The sequence below is a fragment of the Thermobia domestica genome, chromosome 10 (genome assembly GCF_964235325.1).
Source record: "Thermobia domestica chromosome 10, izTheDome1.hap1.1, whole genome shotgun sequence".
NCBI lineage: Eukaryota > Metazoa > Arthropoda > Insecta > Zygentoma > Lepismatidae > Thermobia > Thermobia domestica.
The window spans coordinates 254,293,487-254,312,172 of record NC_137463.1 but is presented as its reverse complement, the minus strand read 5'-3'; the positions used below and the strand labels follow the sequence as shown (position 1 = coordinate 254,312,172).

Below are 18,686 nucleotides of genomic sequence, written 5' to 3'. Positions count from 1 at the left end.
TCTATTTCATTCCAGTTGCATTTTCACTGTTGGCTAATGTAATAATAATAATAATAATAATAATATTCAGGTCTTTTGTAGCATTTAAAAAGTACAAATCACAATATTGATAAATTAGAAGTGATAAAAAAAAAAAAAAAAACACAGATGTACGAGTTCCTTTTCGTACGAAAGACAACTATGTCTTGACAATAATAACAGTAGTCAGCGAAACTTTGACGTTTAAATAGTGGCGGCTTTGTTGCATAGTTCCCACCTAACCGTGAAAACCACGAATAAGCCATGAATTTCGTATACCATGAAAAATTCCGAAATAAGCCGTGAATTTCGTTATCAAGCCTTTAAAATCTAGGAAATCTTCAAGTTAATAGAAAAACCTGAAGAGAAGGAAACAAAAGTTGATATACTAATAGTTATAGAAAAAAGAAAGGTTTGTAAACAGAAGTTTTAAACTTTTACTGTTTTCGCTGATTTTTGTATATACAGTTGACATCGTAAGAGTGAACGAGGATAAATTTTAATATTTCATTGTAACGTACTGATCACTTTCCGACCGTGAAATGATAATAATAATAATAATAATCGATATTACAAAATTGAAAGTCACTATGTTTGTGACTCTTAATCACTTAAATCTCGATCAAATTTTAACATAGATGAAGTTCGGGCCTGGGATGTTTTTCATCATTTCACTTTGACGGTAGAACTTAGGGTTCGAGGGGAAAATCTACAAAAATCAATATATACAAAAGTGAAGGTGACTAAGTTTGTGACTTAATAACTCTTGAACCACCCGATCGGTCTCGATCAAAATATGAGGTTCAGACCTGGGAAGTTTGTTTATCATTTTACTTTGTTGATAGACCTAAGCGAAGGGGAGGGAGAGATACATAAAAATAAATATAACTTCATAACTCTTAATCCCCCCACCCCCACTGATCTCGATCAAACATTCAACATAGATGAGGTTCGAGCCTAGGATGGTTTTCATCATTTCACTTTGACGGTAGAGCATAGGGTTCGAGGGGAAAATATACAAAAATCAATATATACAAAAGTGAAGGTGATTAAGTTTGAGACTTAATAACTCTTGAACCACCCGATTGATCTCGAGCAAAATATGAGGTTCAGACCTGGGAAGTTTTTTATCAATTTACTTTGACGATAGACCTTAGCGAAGGGGAGGGAGAGATACATAAAAATAAATATAACTTCATTACTCTTAACCCCCCCCCACTGATCTCGATCAAACTTTCAACATAGATGAGGTTCGGGCCTGGGATGGTTTTCATCATGTCACTTTGATGGTGCAGCTAAGGGGAGGGGGAGATATTTAAAAATGATCAGTTTTCGGGGTCGCTGAGAAGAACCGTGACAGTTCCGATGCTGTTTAAATTCAAATTCAGCTGTTCAACTTAGGGATGGGGAGAGATATAAAAATTACCAATATTTGTGTCGAATCCATAATTTTCGGGGTCACTGAGATGAACAGTGACACTTCCGATGCCGTTTAAATCCATGCCTCTAAAAACAAAATAGCATATTTCACGGGTACCAAACACATGAGATAAGGAGTTGCACATTTCAAGTTATTATTTTAACCCATCGAAGCGGGTAATCGATGGGTAGTAATAATAATAATACGAACCGTGAATTTGATCATTTGGTTTAAGTGGGGACCTAGTCCTGAGGGAAGTCACGGGAATAAAAGTGTAAATTTTGTAACTATAAACTAAAGAAAGAAAGCTCCATATAACGTAAGAAGGCAATATACAAGAATTAGTACTGTACTTGTAGCAGTAAAATTTGCATTGTTACTGGTGGGACCTTCTTCAAGAACCGCCACCACGAAGGAATATGTGATATAATACAAAAGAGCAGATTGAGTATTGTTTGAGTGTATTTCATTACAAGAGTTAGCTAAATGTTCACCTTTTAGGCTTGCAAAGTGGCAGTAATTTGTCCAATTTTGTTTCTGCTAGATATACGGTATTTACTACTGGAAGATCTAACTGAAGGTTTAAGCGAGCCGTGTATAATGGATATAAAGATAGGAAAACGCACGTGGGATCCAAGTGCAGCCCCTGAGAAGAGGAAAGCAGAAGACGTAAGTAACAGTAATAATATGTGTATTCATGTAGTATTGTTAATAAGGTAAATTTACCAGGTATTGATTAGTTTGCAATTTTTTTCTTGGCCTATGTAATTGAATATCTACGTTACTCATGGGAATGAATCCTACCTTAAGGCCCGTGGTGGCTCAGCGGTACAGCGTTCACTTCCGGTGCATGGGGTTCGCGGTTTGATCCCACTTTGCACCAAGTGAGGCATGAGATGGAAATAAACTGTATGCGTGGTTTTTTTCGGGATTCTCCCGTTTCCTCACACTTTCTTCATTGCACCATTTCATTCATTTCTCATCATTACCGTCTCCTTTAGCCTAGCCGGCATAACAGTGGGACGTAAAATTTAAAGATTTCATTTCATTTTCATTCCTATCGTAAAAGACCTGCATTATAACTACTTGTGGGTGGTCAGTGATTTCAAGGACTTTACGGTGTGTCCTGAAATGCTTCTAATTGCCCATGCAATACCAATAACCTTCAAAGATGGTAATGGGTTAAGCACATTAAACTTCACCTATCCCAGTCTTCAGTACGTGTCCTTGGGGCTCCTGAGTAGAGATGCAAAAACTCAAGAAAGAAAAAAAAAAAACTTTTCTGTATTTAAAAAATTCGACAAATTTTTCTGCGCCTTTTTTGTCTGGAAAGCTTTGAGTTTTATTTATTTATTTATTGAAGCTCAGTGGAGATACAACAGTACTTTCCGCCTCGGTTTTGTGATTATAAGACGAGAAAAAAAATTACTGCATTCTAAAGAGGAAAAATCCTTTAAAAAATTCAAGAATTAAAGGAAATAAAAATGTTAGTTCTTCTTTGCTTAAATGATCATATTAATGAGTTGAAAACGAGGAGTACGCTTTGAACATATGTTTTAGCTAACCTAACTTGATGTTAGGATACAACTTGCAATAATTTCATAGTCTCATATTTATTTCAGATGCATTATTTTCAAGTGGTTTAACCTCTCTCTCCTAGTAGAATGGCTAGCAAGGAATGATTTACTATTTGAATATTATTATTATTATTTTCTCAAATTATACAGTTTTAATATTGTAAAATGTTAACCGCATGCTTGACAATGGATAATTCTGACAAGAAAATTAAATGAAATCTATGTACATAAAGACGGGAAGTAGTAGCTTTGTAATGAACTGGATTGTCACACAAAGGAAATTGTTAATCGTAACCAAAACTTAAAATCAGTAATGCAGTGAAAACCTGTATACGTATAAATGATGGAACTTGAAATCTGACTTATTCTCTGTTCTGCATTTGCAAGGTAAATTGGATCTTTTTCTACATTCAGGATTGTCTGAAGTCAGTGTCATGTTGCTCCAGGTATTACTACGTACGCAAATATTGCAGAGTTGAGTATAATTATAATACTAAAACTGACTTGCGCTAGGAGTTACGTTTTAGTTTTATAGTCACCAAGCACCACGTTCCGTACCGAGCAGCGTCAGCAACTTTTAAATGTACTGCTATTAGGCTTTGTTTCTGCCAGTGCAATTGGTTATTTTCTAATATTTCATACGGTGCCTTAACTAAAGTGCAAATAAAGCTAACTTTAGCATAGACAAAGGCTTTTTTGTTTTAACATCCCGTGATTATGATCGAGGGTAAAAAAGATGCTAATGATAATGAATAAAATTGTGGAGTGAAGAAATGAATGGAAACGGGAAACCAAAAACAAAACAAACAAAAAAAAAAAAAAAACGCACGATGTTGGTTCACAACAGGCGCGAGCTGGGATCGAACAAGGGACTCGTATATACCAGGGGTGAACGCTCTACCACTGAGCCATTGTAGCACAAGAAGAAAATTGGTTACCTATTTGCCCAGGTACAGCCATATCTAATCATAGTACAAGGAAGACATGTATTTGAATCGTGTTAGAACGAAGAATCCAAACTTAAACTTAGAGAAAAGAAATTTGGATTGTGATTACTATAGCTAAGAAAAAATTTGGAGTGAAAAAATTTGGAAAAAGATATACAAATTTGAAATGTAAATATTGAATGAAACAATGCCAAAACTAGTCACATATAACTTAAGGACTCAGAATTTACTCATGTAATTGAAGTCCGGCTAAAGCAACTCCATAAATATGATATTTTTAAAGTCACAAGTCCAGAAAAATGTTTAATATTATTAATAAGTATCTCTCTCTCTCTCTCTCTCTATATATATATATATATATATATATATATATATATATATATATATATTAAATATCAGTGAGGCTACATCTCCGGTCACTGGAGTAAACATTTGAAAAGCACTCCCTTCATTTCCTATTCAACAGCTTTCTCTTAACAAAATTACTTTGAAGCGAAGGTATATGATGCTGCATGCGGCAGAGGAGTTAAAAAAAAGCTAAGTGCAAAAAAACGATTACATTGACAAAAGATGCAACCTTGTTAAAAAAATAAAAAAAAGAGGTGAAAAGATGTAACTAAAACACAGTTAGATGTGTTTATTTAATGTTTTCCTTGCAAGACAAACTAATTTGAGCTTTTTAATAGAAAAAGAAAAACAGTGCAACATTTAAAATTCCTTGCAGTAGCCTGGTCCCGGGTTCGATTCTCAGTGGGGGCACTCAGTCGAAAAAGTGTAAAAAGCTTTTTCAGGCCAGCCATCCTGAATGAGGTTTTCCTGGGTTTTTCCTCATTCAGATCAGGCAAATGCCGGGATGGTACCTAACTTATACCTGTAGGTCCCAGGCCGCTTCCTTCCTTCCCCAATCCTTTCTTTCTTCCCTTTCCCCGGATAGTGTGCTCTGCGAGGGACGTTATCCCTCAAACGTGACGAGCTCATTGGCCTTAGATGCCGAAAGCCCAGAAATCTAAAATCCTAATCCTAATCCTTGCTGTAACCATCACGTATTGTGTTAATAGGACGTATATTTAAAATAAACCCACTCTTGACCGAGGACATTTCAGTGAGGGTTTGTATCTTCGTCAGTACATATTCTTTAAGGAAACAACATTCCTAGAAGAGTTAGATTGTCATTGAATTTTTCTTTTATGTATGAGCAAATTCAAATTGGTGTCCTTCTTCTATGCATGCGCTTCTTTATTGTGGAAATAAAACCTCAAACAGGATGGTGCAGCAATAATTTTAGCATCCTTCGTCCTGCATTTGTCTTGCTTCTTCTTTGTGTGTATGGAAGCTCCCTGGAAAGGCACTTGATATACTATATACTTATGCACAATTGCTCGGTGTTTACTAGAATATTCATTCCAGAATAATGAATACTCGATTTTACTCCTCGTATTGATCTCTGATCAACATGGTTACAAAATTAACACTTCTAGCCATAAACATTAACGGTGAATAACACTTTGCCTTTGGTGCATGTGCTCCCGAGTTCAATTCCCGGTAGGAAAGCATTAAAACATGAACGTGTTTCGGTGGTTCGAATTCCACTTTAAACTGGGCCGCGGTGGCTTATTGATAGAGCGTTCACCTCTGGTGCATGGAATCCTTGGTTCGATCCTAGCTCGCGCCAAGTGAGTTTTGTGGTAGACAAACGCCGTGTTTGTGGATTTTCTCGGGGCTTTCCCGTTTCCTCCCATTTTCTTCATTCCACCACTTCATTCATTTTTCAGAGACCCGGGTTTGATTCCCGGCGGGAGCTCATGTGGTTCGGATTCCACGTTAATCTGTAGGTCCACGTCTCGTATAGCCTCGCTGCTGAACGGGACGTTAAACTCAAAATCAAATCAAGTAATTCATTTTTCATCATTACCGTCTCCTTTAGCCTAGCCGGCATAATCTTAGGACGTAAAACTTAATAAAAAACAAATTAACGGTGAAAAAAATCCTCTCAGTGACTTCTGTGCCAAAAATTGCCACGGAATTGGTAATAACAGAAGCATGATTTGGGTTTGGAATAAAATTTTAAAATATGTCAGTATATCAGTGAAGGATGAAACACGCTAGGCAAGCATACCCACGGTAACACTGCTGCAAGATTTCGGTAATGGATTTAAAAATATCACCTGGTTAAAGGAAATCGCTGCCACATATGATATGACAGGTACATTTTAGAAACGCACATTTTATTTCAATAAATTTTAACATAATTAAAATAAACGACAATAACCAAAAAATATAACACTTCGTAAATTTCTAATTTGTTTCAGAAACCTAGGTATGATTTAGTTTTTGTTAAACAGTTTAAATTTTTTTGCAGTTAAATGTGGATTTTCACAGTTTGTTAATTTTCACAGTTTCCCGTAATTTTAAGGCTATAATTTAAAAAAAAAAAGTTATTCCCAATAGATTTACATAAGCTTGAAGGAAAAAATGGGGGGGGGGGTTCATTTGTGTCCAAATACACATCGATATTCCACGAATTCAGTTAAAACGGGTTACTATCATTGTCAAATCAAAGAAAAAAAATACAATATATAAAAAATAAAATTAATTAGCACAAACACTAATCAAACCTAACAAAAAATTGGCTACTTACCAATGACTCTTCCTTTGAAAAATTTAAAGATTTTGATGTTTCGGAACTCTCAGCTGGTTCCTTCCTCAGTGGCAAGGTAAAAAGGATTAAAACCAGGAATACATACCACTATATAAAAGTAACGTTAAAAAAAAAAAAAAAAATCCTGAGATGAACAGAGCAGACTGAAAACTAATCAAACTTGTTGAATATAGATCCTACGTTGGTACAAAATTATATATATATATATATATATATATATATATATATATTTCTTCCACTTTCACTCTACAGTTTTGTTTCCACTTATTGTGAAAAGTCCCATGACATAGGGTAACTCTGTTATTATGAGAGTTACAAAGAAATGTAAGAGGGGAAACCGTCTCCAAATATAACGTTTTCAATCTAAATTGAAGGATATATTTTTTTTTTTTTTTTTTTTTAATCGGACGAGCGAGTTGGGCTGTATTGCCATTTACCTGAATCCACAAAATAAGTGAATGGAGTCACTGTTTGAAATGGGGGCTGACCGTCGACTTGTTAGCGTAAAAGACAGCAACTTCATTCAGTTACGTTGTGGGTCCAGGTAAATGGGAACTCTGCATTTTCATTTAACATTGGTCGCATGAAGAATGTACAGCCCAAACGGCTCGTACGATTTAAAAAATTCGTTGAACTTTTTAGACACTCTGTGTATATATACCCTGTATGCATTCCAGGATTACAGACGTACAAAATATCAGATGGTGAAATAATAAAATATATATAAGGCGCGGATACAAGGGGGACTATAAGGGTTATATACCGCCCTTGACGTTCAGGTATACACTGGATAAAATGGGCTTCAATTGGATAAAGCAGCAAACTAGGGTTTAGCCCCTCCCTTTACCATAACTTGGATCCGCCACTGTATATATATATATATATATAGATATAGATATAGATAGATAGATAGATAAACATAAATTTCAAAGCCGTTAAACTACATGGCAATAGGGGCAGTCCACAAAATTACCTTCCTTTGTGTATAAGGGTAACAGCGCAAGAATATTGCATGTAATCCTTACAGATGGTATCACCACTTAGAAGTCGCAACAGCCATTTTATAGAACACTCATTAAACTTTTTCTTTCTGTTGTTCTTTTTTTCAAATAATATTGCAGGGAGAGTATGTATGTAGATTCCCATTACGTTTATTTGTATATAGTTATCTAAACAATTTCTTAATTTTAGTGAAAAGAATGAAAGGAAAAAAAAAAATGGTAAACTCAAGATCATAAGTTATATAGCAAGGATCAAGAAATGAAGTGAAATTTTCTAATTCAATCAGCTTCTGGCTAGAACCTACAAATGCTCTTAGATAGGCAACTAAAATGGCCAACCTGAATAAATTAAATTACTGTACAAATAGATAAGCAATTTCCTTAGCCATTTATTGATTGAGTAACACGAACAGTGCACAAACTTTAAGTACTATTTGATATGAACTTCGTTTTTTATTGTGCGCTTACAAAGGAATTATTAAAATATTTAGCTTAATAATATTGTATTTTTTATTTTCAGAGCAAGTATCGGCAAACAAAGCAAACTCTTGGATTTTGCATTCCAGGATTACAGACATACAAAATATCAGATGGTGAAATGATAAAATTAGGCAAAGAGCATGGAAAGCAGTTGACAGAAGAGTCTGTCAAAGGCGGTAATTCATATTTTATAAGCTTTTTTTTTTCTTTTCTTTTTTCTTTTTTTAAATCATTATGTACGCACATGTAACCGAGGTGGTCAGTATTTTCAGTCTTCTATATTTAACGTCATCTAAATTCGTGGAATTGAATGACATATTTTTATTCATTAATGTAGAAAGAAGCACCAAAATACCAGATTTTTATCCATCCATCCATGCAAAAGTAAGCGCCAGTACACAAAATTGTACGGGGTAGTTTGAATGTCTTTGTCATCCCCTATAATAGTGTTGGAAATGCCGCAGGGGATGAACTAGGAAGAATTTATTTCTGGAGGGAAAAAAAAAATCGCACTATTACGAGTAACTGGAGCAGAACACTCCACATGTGATTATATTAGCCGCGATATCAAGTGAGCACTTATTAGAACTCTAGTTCTTTCACGGTCGTGTTAAATAGCAACCGTACCTCACAATGTTAGGAGAACGATTTGTTTTACAGCTCTAGTCGATCTGAATTATTGTTTGTTTCAACAAGATGGTGCACCACCTCACGATGCAATCACTGTCAAGGAGTTTTTCGTGAAAGGTGAATAGGGCGAGAATCACAACTACTTTCAGCGCATCTCAATTAGTCTCCCATAAGTTTTTACCTCATGTTTTGCGACAACTTTCTTTGTAGTACTATGAAGGAACGTGGGCGGTACCAGACATCCTAACAGTTGGAGGATGCTTTGGACTTATTACGAAGTTAACGCTTAACATAATATCACACCAGATATGGCGCCACGACATAATTATGCCACGGAAATTATTGTGTTCAAATTTTGTGGAGGTGCGACAGTGTCAATAAATGATAGTAACAATGATCAACTAAATCCAGTACATGTGTTTGGAATTACTCAGTTCTTTTTTTATTACCTGTTTTTGTAGGGGGTGGCAAGACATTTAGACCACTTCGTACAATGAATATGTAAAAGAGTTTTTAAAAAAGTGTATGGAAAATTAATATGCACTTACCTTTCACTGACAGATGATATTGTAATGTTTGGTAGAGTCAGATGATAGACCGGAGGGGCCGCGGTTGCTCAGTGGTAGAGCGTTCACCTCTGGTGCTTGGGGTTCCGGGTTCGATCCCAACCTCCGCCAAGTGAACTTTGTGGTGGACAAACACCGTGTGCGTGGGTTTTCTCGGGGTACTCCCGTTTCCTCCCACTTTCTTCATTTCATTCATTACTCATCATCACCGTCTCCTTTAGCCTAACCGGCATAACCGTGGGACGTAAAACTCAACGATTTCATTTCATTTCATTTCAAATGATAGACCGGGTGTCTTTTCCCCCTTCACCAAGTTTTATTACAAAATATAATAAATACAAGTGTCTCTAATTCAATGTCTCTTCCTCAATGACCAAGTGAAGGAATACCAAATGTTTTGCTGGGTGCTCCTTCCACTCATGGCAGTTTCCAGAACGCTTTGGCAGGTTGTAGGTTAGACTTGGATTATAAGTTTAAGATGGATCCCTAGCCCAGTGCGACATAGGGTAAGGAAGAGGTGCTCCTAGTCCATAGCGACATAGGAAGGTAAAAGTTAGGCGATCAGTTGGTTGACTGATGTTGGGTCCCTTGGTGGTCCTCCTTTTATTTGTCCTCCTCGGGTCCTTCCGTGAGGTCCGTCTGCTTTCGGTGTTCCTCGGTGTCTTCCGTGTTGGCCTGTTGTCTGCTAGGTTGTTTGTAATCATTAGCACGTGTTGAGGTGACACGTGCGTCTGTTGTGATGTGGGGACCCTTGCAATATTTTTTCCATATAATTTTTCATTAACGTAACAGGGGAGAGAGACATAGTATAAGATGTTCTTGGTTCGATCCCAGACTTTCAGAGCGTGTGAGTTTATAAGGGAAAACATTGTGTCTATGGGTTTTCTAGAATATCTCCCGCTTCCTCCCACATTCTCATCCGACCAATTTCTTCATAGTCATTCTGTTTTATTAATCATCCTGTAATGGAAATCGCTTAATAGTAGAACGTTAAATTTAAAAATTTCATTTTCTTTATTAACATTATAATTTTCTTTAGTTTAATGTCCCACAATATGCACCAAAGCTAAGGGAGATGGAACTTAATGGTGGAATGAAAAAAAGTAGGAGTAGCAGGAGAATCCCGAGAAAACCCAAACACACGATGTCTGTCCACTACAGAGGCCACTTGGCACGAACTGTGGTCGAACCAGGGACCGCACATTCCAGAGGTGAGCGTTCAGCTTCTGAGTCACCATGGTCACTTAACTAACTCACTGTATACAACCCGGAGGTTTATTTGCTGCGTTCACAAAACTCTCTATTGACTTCTGTCTTAGCCAACTTGATCCAGTTTCTATTTTGTATTCCCAATTCTGGGAGATCCTTCTTAATATTGTCCTTCTATCTGCGCCTAGTTCTTTCTAATGAATGTTTTCCGGTTGGATTTCGAGTTAAAACTTTGAAAACGTTCCTACTTTTTAAAATTTTTTTAAGGGGGCAGGCTACTAAATATTTTTGAAACACTAATAATTTTTGTTTTGCCCACTTTTCGTAAATAGGAAGAGGTAATAAAATGTAACTTACCACAATAATAGATAATGTTATTCTACACCCGAAAATACGAATCGGAAGAATTTTCAGTGTTACCATCAATAGAAATTACAGTGTGACCAGAATTTGAATTACTCAAAAATCTAGGTAAAGGCAGCGCCTAGAAAAATGAACTCAACGGTAATTGATGATTTATCATGCTGTCTATGTTTCTTGTTTACTACTTTTTAAATAATCTTTATATTTATTTTGTAATAACTTAATTATTTTGTAATAATTTATGTAAGGTTTATAAAATAAGTACAAATATTATTTAAAAAGTAGTAAACAAGGAACATAGACAGCATAATAAGTCATCAATTACCGTTGAGTTCATTTTTCTAGTCGCTGCCTTTACCCAGAGTTTTGAGTAATTCAAATTCTGGTCACCCTGTAATTTCTATGGATGGCAACACTGAAAGTTCTTCCGATTCGTATTTTCGGATGTAGAATAATATTATCTATTATTGTGGTAAGTGACATTTTATTACCTCTTTCCATTTACGAAAAACGGGCAAAAGAAAAAATTAGTATTTCAAAAATATTTAGTAGTCTGCAGCCTTAATTCTGGCTACATGAGTTGCTAGACTTGAGGACCCCAACGATGTTTGGTAAACGGTGTAAATGATATAGTTTCTCATTATGAAGTTTCCAACATTTCCCATTCCCGTTTCTCGTGGGTCTGAATATTTGTCTCAGGATTTTATTCTCAAATACTTTCAGTCTGCGTTCTTACCTCAGAATAAGAGACCATGTTTCGCAACCATACAGCACAACAGGCATGATTATCACAACCATGACTCCTTAACATTAGAAAATGGAGAAAATAACATTTCTTCTCTTCAACAATTTCTTTAGAGGTGAAAATTCAGTAATGTTGAAAAAGTTTAAAAGGTACGACTGAATCAAGAATCGAATCGGTTTTAGCTTACAGTTCCGGTTCATCATCATTACGATACTGAATCCACTTCAATAACATTTTCCCCCTGAAACCAAATGGATTGCTCCACAACGACTTCAAGATTGGAAAAATGTGCACGTGTGGTTGATAAGCAGGGTTTGAAAAAACCCGGGTTTTTCTGAAAAAGCCCAACCCACCTGGGCCCATATGGGTTTTTTCGGGTATTTTCGGGTTTTATTGGGTTTTTTCGGGTTTAATTGGGTTTTAGCAAAATATTTCAATGTCTTTGGGGTAAAAGTGTTAAAATGTGATTTATATTTCAAGATTATCATTGGCACAACTTGCAACAATTTTCTATTCACTGCTGTTTTTAAAAAATGGCCGCCATTACAGCTAATTTAGGGTATCTCGTACTTCTACTCTAAAAATTTCGACTTAAAAGACCGAAAATTGCGCTTTGTAGCGTGCATACCCGCCATTTTGAAAAAAAAATAAATTGTCACCATTTTGAAATTTTACGTTGGCATGCCGCCAAAATCTATACAGGAAATTTAGTGTGTCTCGTGCTTGTACTCTGAAAATTTACACTTAAAAGACCGGAAGTGATTCTCTGTGGTACAAGCAGACAAACGAACAAATGCAGATTGAATCATCCCAGAAGCCTCAGTGACGTTTGCCAAATGTGAACACCAAATATATTAATTTAACAGCGTAAAATAAATGGTTGTTATTGTTGAAGTTCACTTTCGATGCCTTGTGCGTTCAATTACGGGAATTTCCCGAGCACTTGTTGCAAGAGAGATCTTTCCAGAAAATTAATTTAAGACCATTAAGAAAGATATAATTCATATTTTATAAAATTAACTAGCTTTTGGCTAGCTGGGGGCTCCGCCCCCCCAGACTCCCGAGTTTGCTCGGCCTATGACCTCGCATTTCTTATCTATCGCCCTTTGCATAAACAGTGAATTTCGTGAACTTGCTCTTCATATTTCCTGAATCTGCGCACCCGGGGGCGCCCCCCACACACTGCCTTTGCTCGGCCTACGTCCTCGCATCTCTTAAATCCACAATTTTATCATTTCTTTTCCTATTTCAACTGTTTAAAAGATAAGATTTTGTATCCCAAGAAAACGCCCATTTAAATAACAAGGGAATTTCTTCATCACCCTTTAGACCCCTAAAAATATTAAATATATTCGCTTTTGGCTATTTTCCTGTCGGTTAGTCCTGGAATGCTATAATCATGCCGGGAGGGCCTAAACATTTTGGGGTGTAGAAGACGTCCCATATAAATAACATGGGAAAGATTTTTCAGTTCCCCGTAAAACCACTCTACGGTTGGAAATTTTTATTTCTGATGTTTCACTTAGGTAACGCTTACGAAAATGTACAAGCATACCGAATTTCAAGATTTTATTCCAATTCTAAGTACCTAAAACATGAGATTATAAGTTTTAAAAAAAGGCCCATTTAAATAACATGGGGAAATTTTTTCATCCCCTCTTTAGACCCCCTAAGAATTAAAAATATTCACTTTTGACAGTTTTTCTGTCGGTTAGTCCTGGAAAGCTACCATCATGCCAAATTTAATCATTGTAGCCCTACAGGAAGTGCTCAATAATTTATGTCAGCTCATGTAGTTTTATATATAATTAGGATGTTTCAGAATGTCTTAAATGAAATGAAATATCTTCCAGCATAAAATAAATAGTTTTATTGTTGAAGTATTCAGTTCCGATGCTTTGTGCGTTCAATTGGGGGAATTTCCCGAGAACTTCTTTTGGGACGTTTTTTTTTTCCTCCGTCGAAAATGCAGCTCCCTTTACTGTACATCGAAACTTCCACTAGTACGAAAGTTCGAATTCAGAACTTGAAATAGTAAGCGGTACGTAGTTCGGAACTCTGAGCATCGAGTTTCTTAAATTTGACGATTTTTTACGCTTTTGTTGGTGTTGATTCTATAGAATGGTTATTTGAAGAGTACCTACAAATAACTGCACTAAACTGTTGTTGTTGGAAAACTAAATTTTACTGTGTTACTGTCAAAGGTAAGGCATAAATAATACTAATAGTTTTACTAATGCACTACATGTTTACTGGTAGTACCGGCACCTATGCTTTAAACGCATCAAACGTATGAGGGATAACGTCCCTCGGCGTCGGCGAGCACACTATTTACGGGAAGTATTTTCTAAAATATAAAATTGTTTTTTTTTACTTCAAATAGGCTATAAGCATAATCCATAGATTAATTTGTTACTTAATTATCTCAAGCTAAGATAAGTTTTGTTATTTATTCAGTGCATTCAGAACTCTAGAAAGGTCATATGTTGAATGTTGTTGTATACCTTAACGGGAAAGCATTCAGTTCGCCCATGGAAAGTCCAAAATCTGATAAAAATCACTTTCAATGTGATCACCTTGGTTGTATCAATAATATATTAACAAAAAGCTCAAAAACCCATGTGGGTTTTAAGGTGGGTTTTTTCAGGTGGGTCCAACCCTGTTGATAAGAGTGTGGATTAGGTGGCGTCGTGATTAGTGCATCGACACGGTAACCTGGAGACCTGGGTGCGATTCTTGATCCAGTTGTGCATTTGTTTGTTCTTTGAATATTATTCATAATTCATTAAACATCTACACTTTAAACGTTTACACACTAAAGTAATTTTTTATTTGTGCTCAAGAGCTTCGCAAGTTGCTAAATCTTGCAACAGAGTCGCTATATTTGCGACATCGACACAAGTACTTGGGACTATATATATCAGAGATAAACACTGCCCAGAGCAATAACCATAAACTGTCTGTTTGGTAAGAGATATCTGCAGTATGGATATTATCAACAAAGGATTAAAACCTAATCTAGAGTACCACTTTTGTCCGACGATTAATCTTGACGACTAAATTGTCTGCCTGTGGGCGTCGTAATGGTAGATGAGGTGTTCTGTTGTAAACACACACACACACACACACACACACAAAAAAAAAAAAAAAAAAAAAAAAAAAAAAAAAAAAAAACTGGTTTTTCCACTTGGAATGTTATGCACTAAAAATGTTATGCACAAATTGCAGTGTTTATCTTTACATATGCTGGTCGAGTAAAATAATCCGGTTGTTTCCCACTTTCATTAATAAATATATATAATGATAATATAACCGTGAAAGTGTTCTGAATATGGACACTGGATTGTCCAAGCACAACATCTAGGTTGTGGTACAAGCCATGTGATCTAAGTAAAGAGCACCGACTTCAAGTGTGAGAGAGTGTACGGTTATTCTGGAAAGCGAACTTGGTAACTTAATAGCTGACGCATTGGCGTAGCACGCCGAAGATCCCTGGCGGAATTCCTGGTTCGAATCCCGGTTTAGTCATCCACGTTTTCACTCTTTGTATATCATTGAATTCGCACCTACAGAGGATTAGGTGTGTAAAAAATCCTGTTAGTTCCTCCTTTCATTAATATATAATTAATGGTGAAATGTTCGTAATAAACACTTCTATATTGAAAAAGTACCACAAGAACGTGAAGAAGTAGATACTTTAGTTCTTTTCAGTATGTTGTCGGATGAAAGTGATAATCGTGCCACGGGAGGTAAGATCTCAATCTGATTGGTTGCCTACCTGTATAGTAGAAATATTCCTTGTTTAATATTGGTAATATATTTTTGTGGTCTCGGTCTTAGACTCACTGTGCAAAAGTACGTGCTTCTATCTCAACGTTAAAAAAAAAAAAAAAAAAGCCTTTTTTGATGTTGAATTTTCGAAATTTCGATCTGACAAAACTCTATCCTAAATTACGGACAGAAGTCTGCCCGAAATTATAGTGATCCATAAATAATTACTATCTTTCCCGCCTTAATCTCTAAACCACGATAAACGAAACTACGTTTAGCTAAAGCACGCTAATTTGCTGTAGGCTGCAGACGCTTCCAAAAAATAGTTAACCGTTTTTAATTGTTACTTTTACTATTAAACAACCATACAAAACTGAGACATTAAATTGCAATCGAGTATCGAATCCATAAAATAATAAAAAATATTACATTTAACCCTCACACTACCAACTGCACACCACCTCGTACTTTGTGCCCGCCACAATATGTTTTTTGTAATTACTCTTTTAATCGTTTCTTAAATAAATAAAAAAAAAAATGCTCAACATGTTTAGCTAAAGCGTATACCTTACGGTGGTGCAAATTGAACGTTAGTGTGTATTATAAATTTGCTATTTTCAGTTGGTGAGCACAAAGTCACTCTACCTCCCTCGCTTTGGTAGGAGGTGTAACTGACAAGAAAGTGTCACTTCTAGCTGGCAGTATCATAAATGGTTGTATCCCGTCTTTTCTGAGTTTGGCGGTTAGTTTTATCCCGTGTACTGTTCATTGTAATTTTTTTTTTTCAGGCTAATGTGTTTCTTAAATTTGCTGTTTTAAGGTGGTGCGCACAAAGTACTCCCCATTGGTAGGAGATGTGACTTGACATTTAGAAGTATCACTCCTAGATGATACTAGAATAAATAGCTGCTAGTCTTATCCCATGTATTGTTCACTTTAGTCACTGTAGATTTTGTGAGAGATTCTAATTTGTTTCTTTTGCGATATATATTTAAGAGGTACTACGTACAAAGTGACCCCCTTCCCTCCTTGATAATCCGCGTTACAAAAAGTACCTACGTAGTACGAGGGTAAAGCATGCGTAGCTACTCTAGCGTCCTGCTACAAGTACTTTGTCTGACGATGATCGTTAAAATGCACATGTATAATTTGCACCTCCTCGTGCAAGAGTGAAATGATTCACCATGAGCCAATCATCTTTCTGAGTAGTTTATAAACTTCATTTCATTCTTAAACATGTTCACGAGCATATATATATATAGGATTTCTCAACAGTTCCCTTATATAGGGTAACTATTATCAGAGTTACAGAAGGGAGGTAGGGGTGGGAGGTGAATACATTTTGTATGGGGGCATGTTTGAAATGATGGCTGGCCATCGACACGTTAGTGTAAAACATAGTAACTTCATTCACTTATGTTTTGGGTCTAAGTAAATGGCAACGGTTCATTTTCATTTAACATTGGGCGCATAAAGAGTGTACAACCCAAACGGCTCGTCCTTTTAAAAAAAAATCCTTCACTTTAGATTGAAAACATCGTATTTGGAGACGGTTTCCTCTCTAACATTTTGTTGTAACTCTCATAACAACAGAGTTATCCTGTCAGGGGACTTTTGAGACACCCTGTATATATATATATATATATTCCGTCTAAGATTCAATACTGCGTAAGTAACATTTTATCAAATTTACAAGAGAGAGAGAAAAAACTATAAAAACTGGCTTCAGCCTCATTATACACGGTATTACTTTGAGAGGAATAACAGAGCCATTTGTTGTGATATAGGTGTACTACTTAACCAGATTGTGAGTTATCCTATACTGATTATAATGGTATCAAAAACTCTACTTCGCCAAAATTTGAGATACGCGGTGTTGAATCTCAGACGACGATATATTCCATTGTTAGTTGCACGTGTTTTTTACGTTATTTTCTTTTTTATTTTCAGCTTTGAAATTATATCTAAATGGTGACTCAGGCTTGAGTCGAACCTTAGTACTCCAATTTCTGTCCAAATTGTGGCGTATTCTTCGATGGTGTCGGAAACAACGGAAATATTTATTCTACGCAACGTCAATCCTTTTGGTGTATGACGCACGTAAGCTGAGGCATCACTTGAAGGCGGGAAATCGCAGCTGCAGTCCAAATTTAAATGTAAACTCCAGTTCTCCACGTCCACATTCACCAGTGTTAAGTGCAGAACGGTTCCCACCTGGGAATGCGCGTCCGGATACTTTAAATGGTTGGCATTCTCACTACGAGAATGTATCGAAAAACCATTCCCTTGTGAATAATTATGAAAAGGATTTGGAGATGATGAAAGAGAATTATTCTGTGTTGTTAGATGAGTTATTGCATTCAAGTGACAGCAATGTCCAGGATTTTACGGTTGTTAGAATGATTGATTTCGCTCATGCAGTACCTGCCCATGGCCAATTGGACTCTAATTACATCGATGGTTTGGCTAATTTGGTGAAAACACTGGAAAGTCTCCTCGAAGAAACAGTTTAGTGTACATTTCTTGTAGATAAATGTTCTTCCAGCTATAATCCCTTTGTTAGATAGAAAGAATAAAGTTTTATATAGATGTGTAACGTTATTTGATATTAAAATTTGTACAACTTAATAAATAACTCATGGCAGCAACTATGAGTAATTTATTATTGACTGTTTCGTGTTTTCTTGGTGGGAATATTTGGTATCCAACATCTGAGATTTTTAGTTATGTAAGGTAGAATATTATGGAAGTACAGAGTTGATTAAGTAATGCTAAAAACTGTAAGAACACATTTTTCGTTATGCCCTTGGTTTGGTATTTCTCGGTTCACTTCCTGGTGGGACCTCAAGTAGTACCGGAATTTTATTGTAACTCTATTACTACAATATAAGTATACATTTACGTAATCGGCATTTATTGAAAATCGGCATTTATTTTCGCGTTTCTAAACAGCTGAAAACGGAAAGTCACTAGGTGACTTGTAATAACGGTACCTGACGCAAAATAATATTGTCTAGGGCGCTCTTGTTCCATATTTCAATTATCTTTTATCTATTTGAAGATATCACATAATTACTGTAAAATTAGCGGTATTTTAATTTCACCGGGATGAAGACTCTTAAAGCATTATCACCGTTAACTGACTTTAAGGCTATCAAAGTAGGTCTCTGAAGCCGATTTCCTTAATTTGCACAAAAGTAGTTGTTTGCGCGTTGCTCGAACTGCGACAATTCACCAACTGATCACCACATACTTTCCATCTAGGTACACTATTCGTAAACTAACTGTTATGACCTGTTC

At 36.1% G+C, this 18,686-nt stretch overlaps 1 protein-coding gene across 6 annotated transcripts in view; it reads left to right on the top strand.

The window, feature by feature from the left end:
- Window positions 1–18,021, top strand: part of Ipk2 (Inositol phosphate kinase 2) — a 121,682-nt gene extending 103,661 nt beyond the window's left edge. For all 6 annotated transcript variants that reach the window (XM_081729485.1, XM_081729489.1, XM_081729486.1 and 3 more), the window contains exons 4-6: window positions 1,983–2,107; window positions 8,143–8,278; window positions 17,337–18,021. In XM_081729485.1, the coding sequence (XP_081585611.1) occupies window positions 1,983–2,107; window positions 8,143–8,278; window positions 17,337–17,899 (824 nt within the window). In that variant the 3' untranslated portion in view covers window positions 17,900–18,021. The remainder of the gene's footprint in view (window positions 1–1,982; window positions 2,108–8,142; window positions 8,279–17,336) is intronic.
- The last annotated feature ends 665 nt before the right edge of the window (window positions 18,022–18,686 follow it).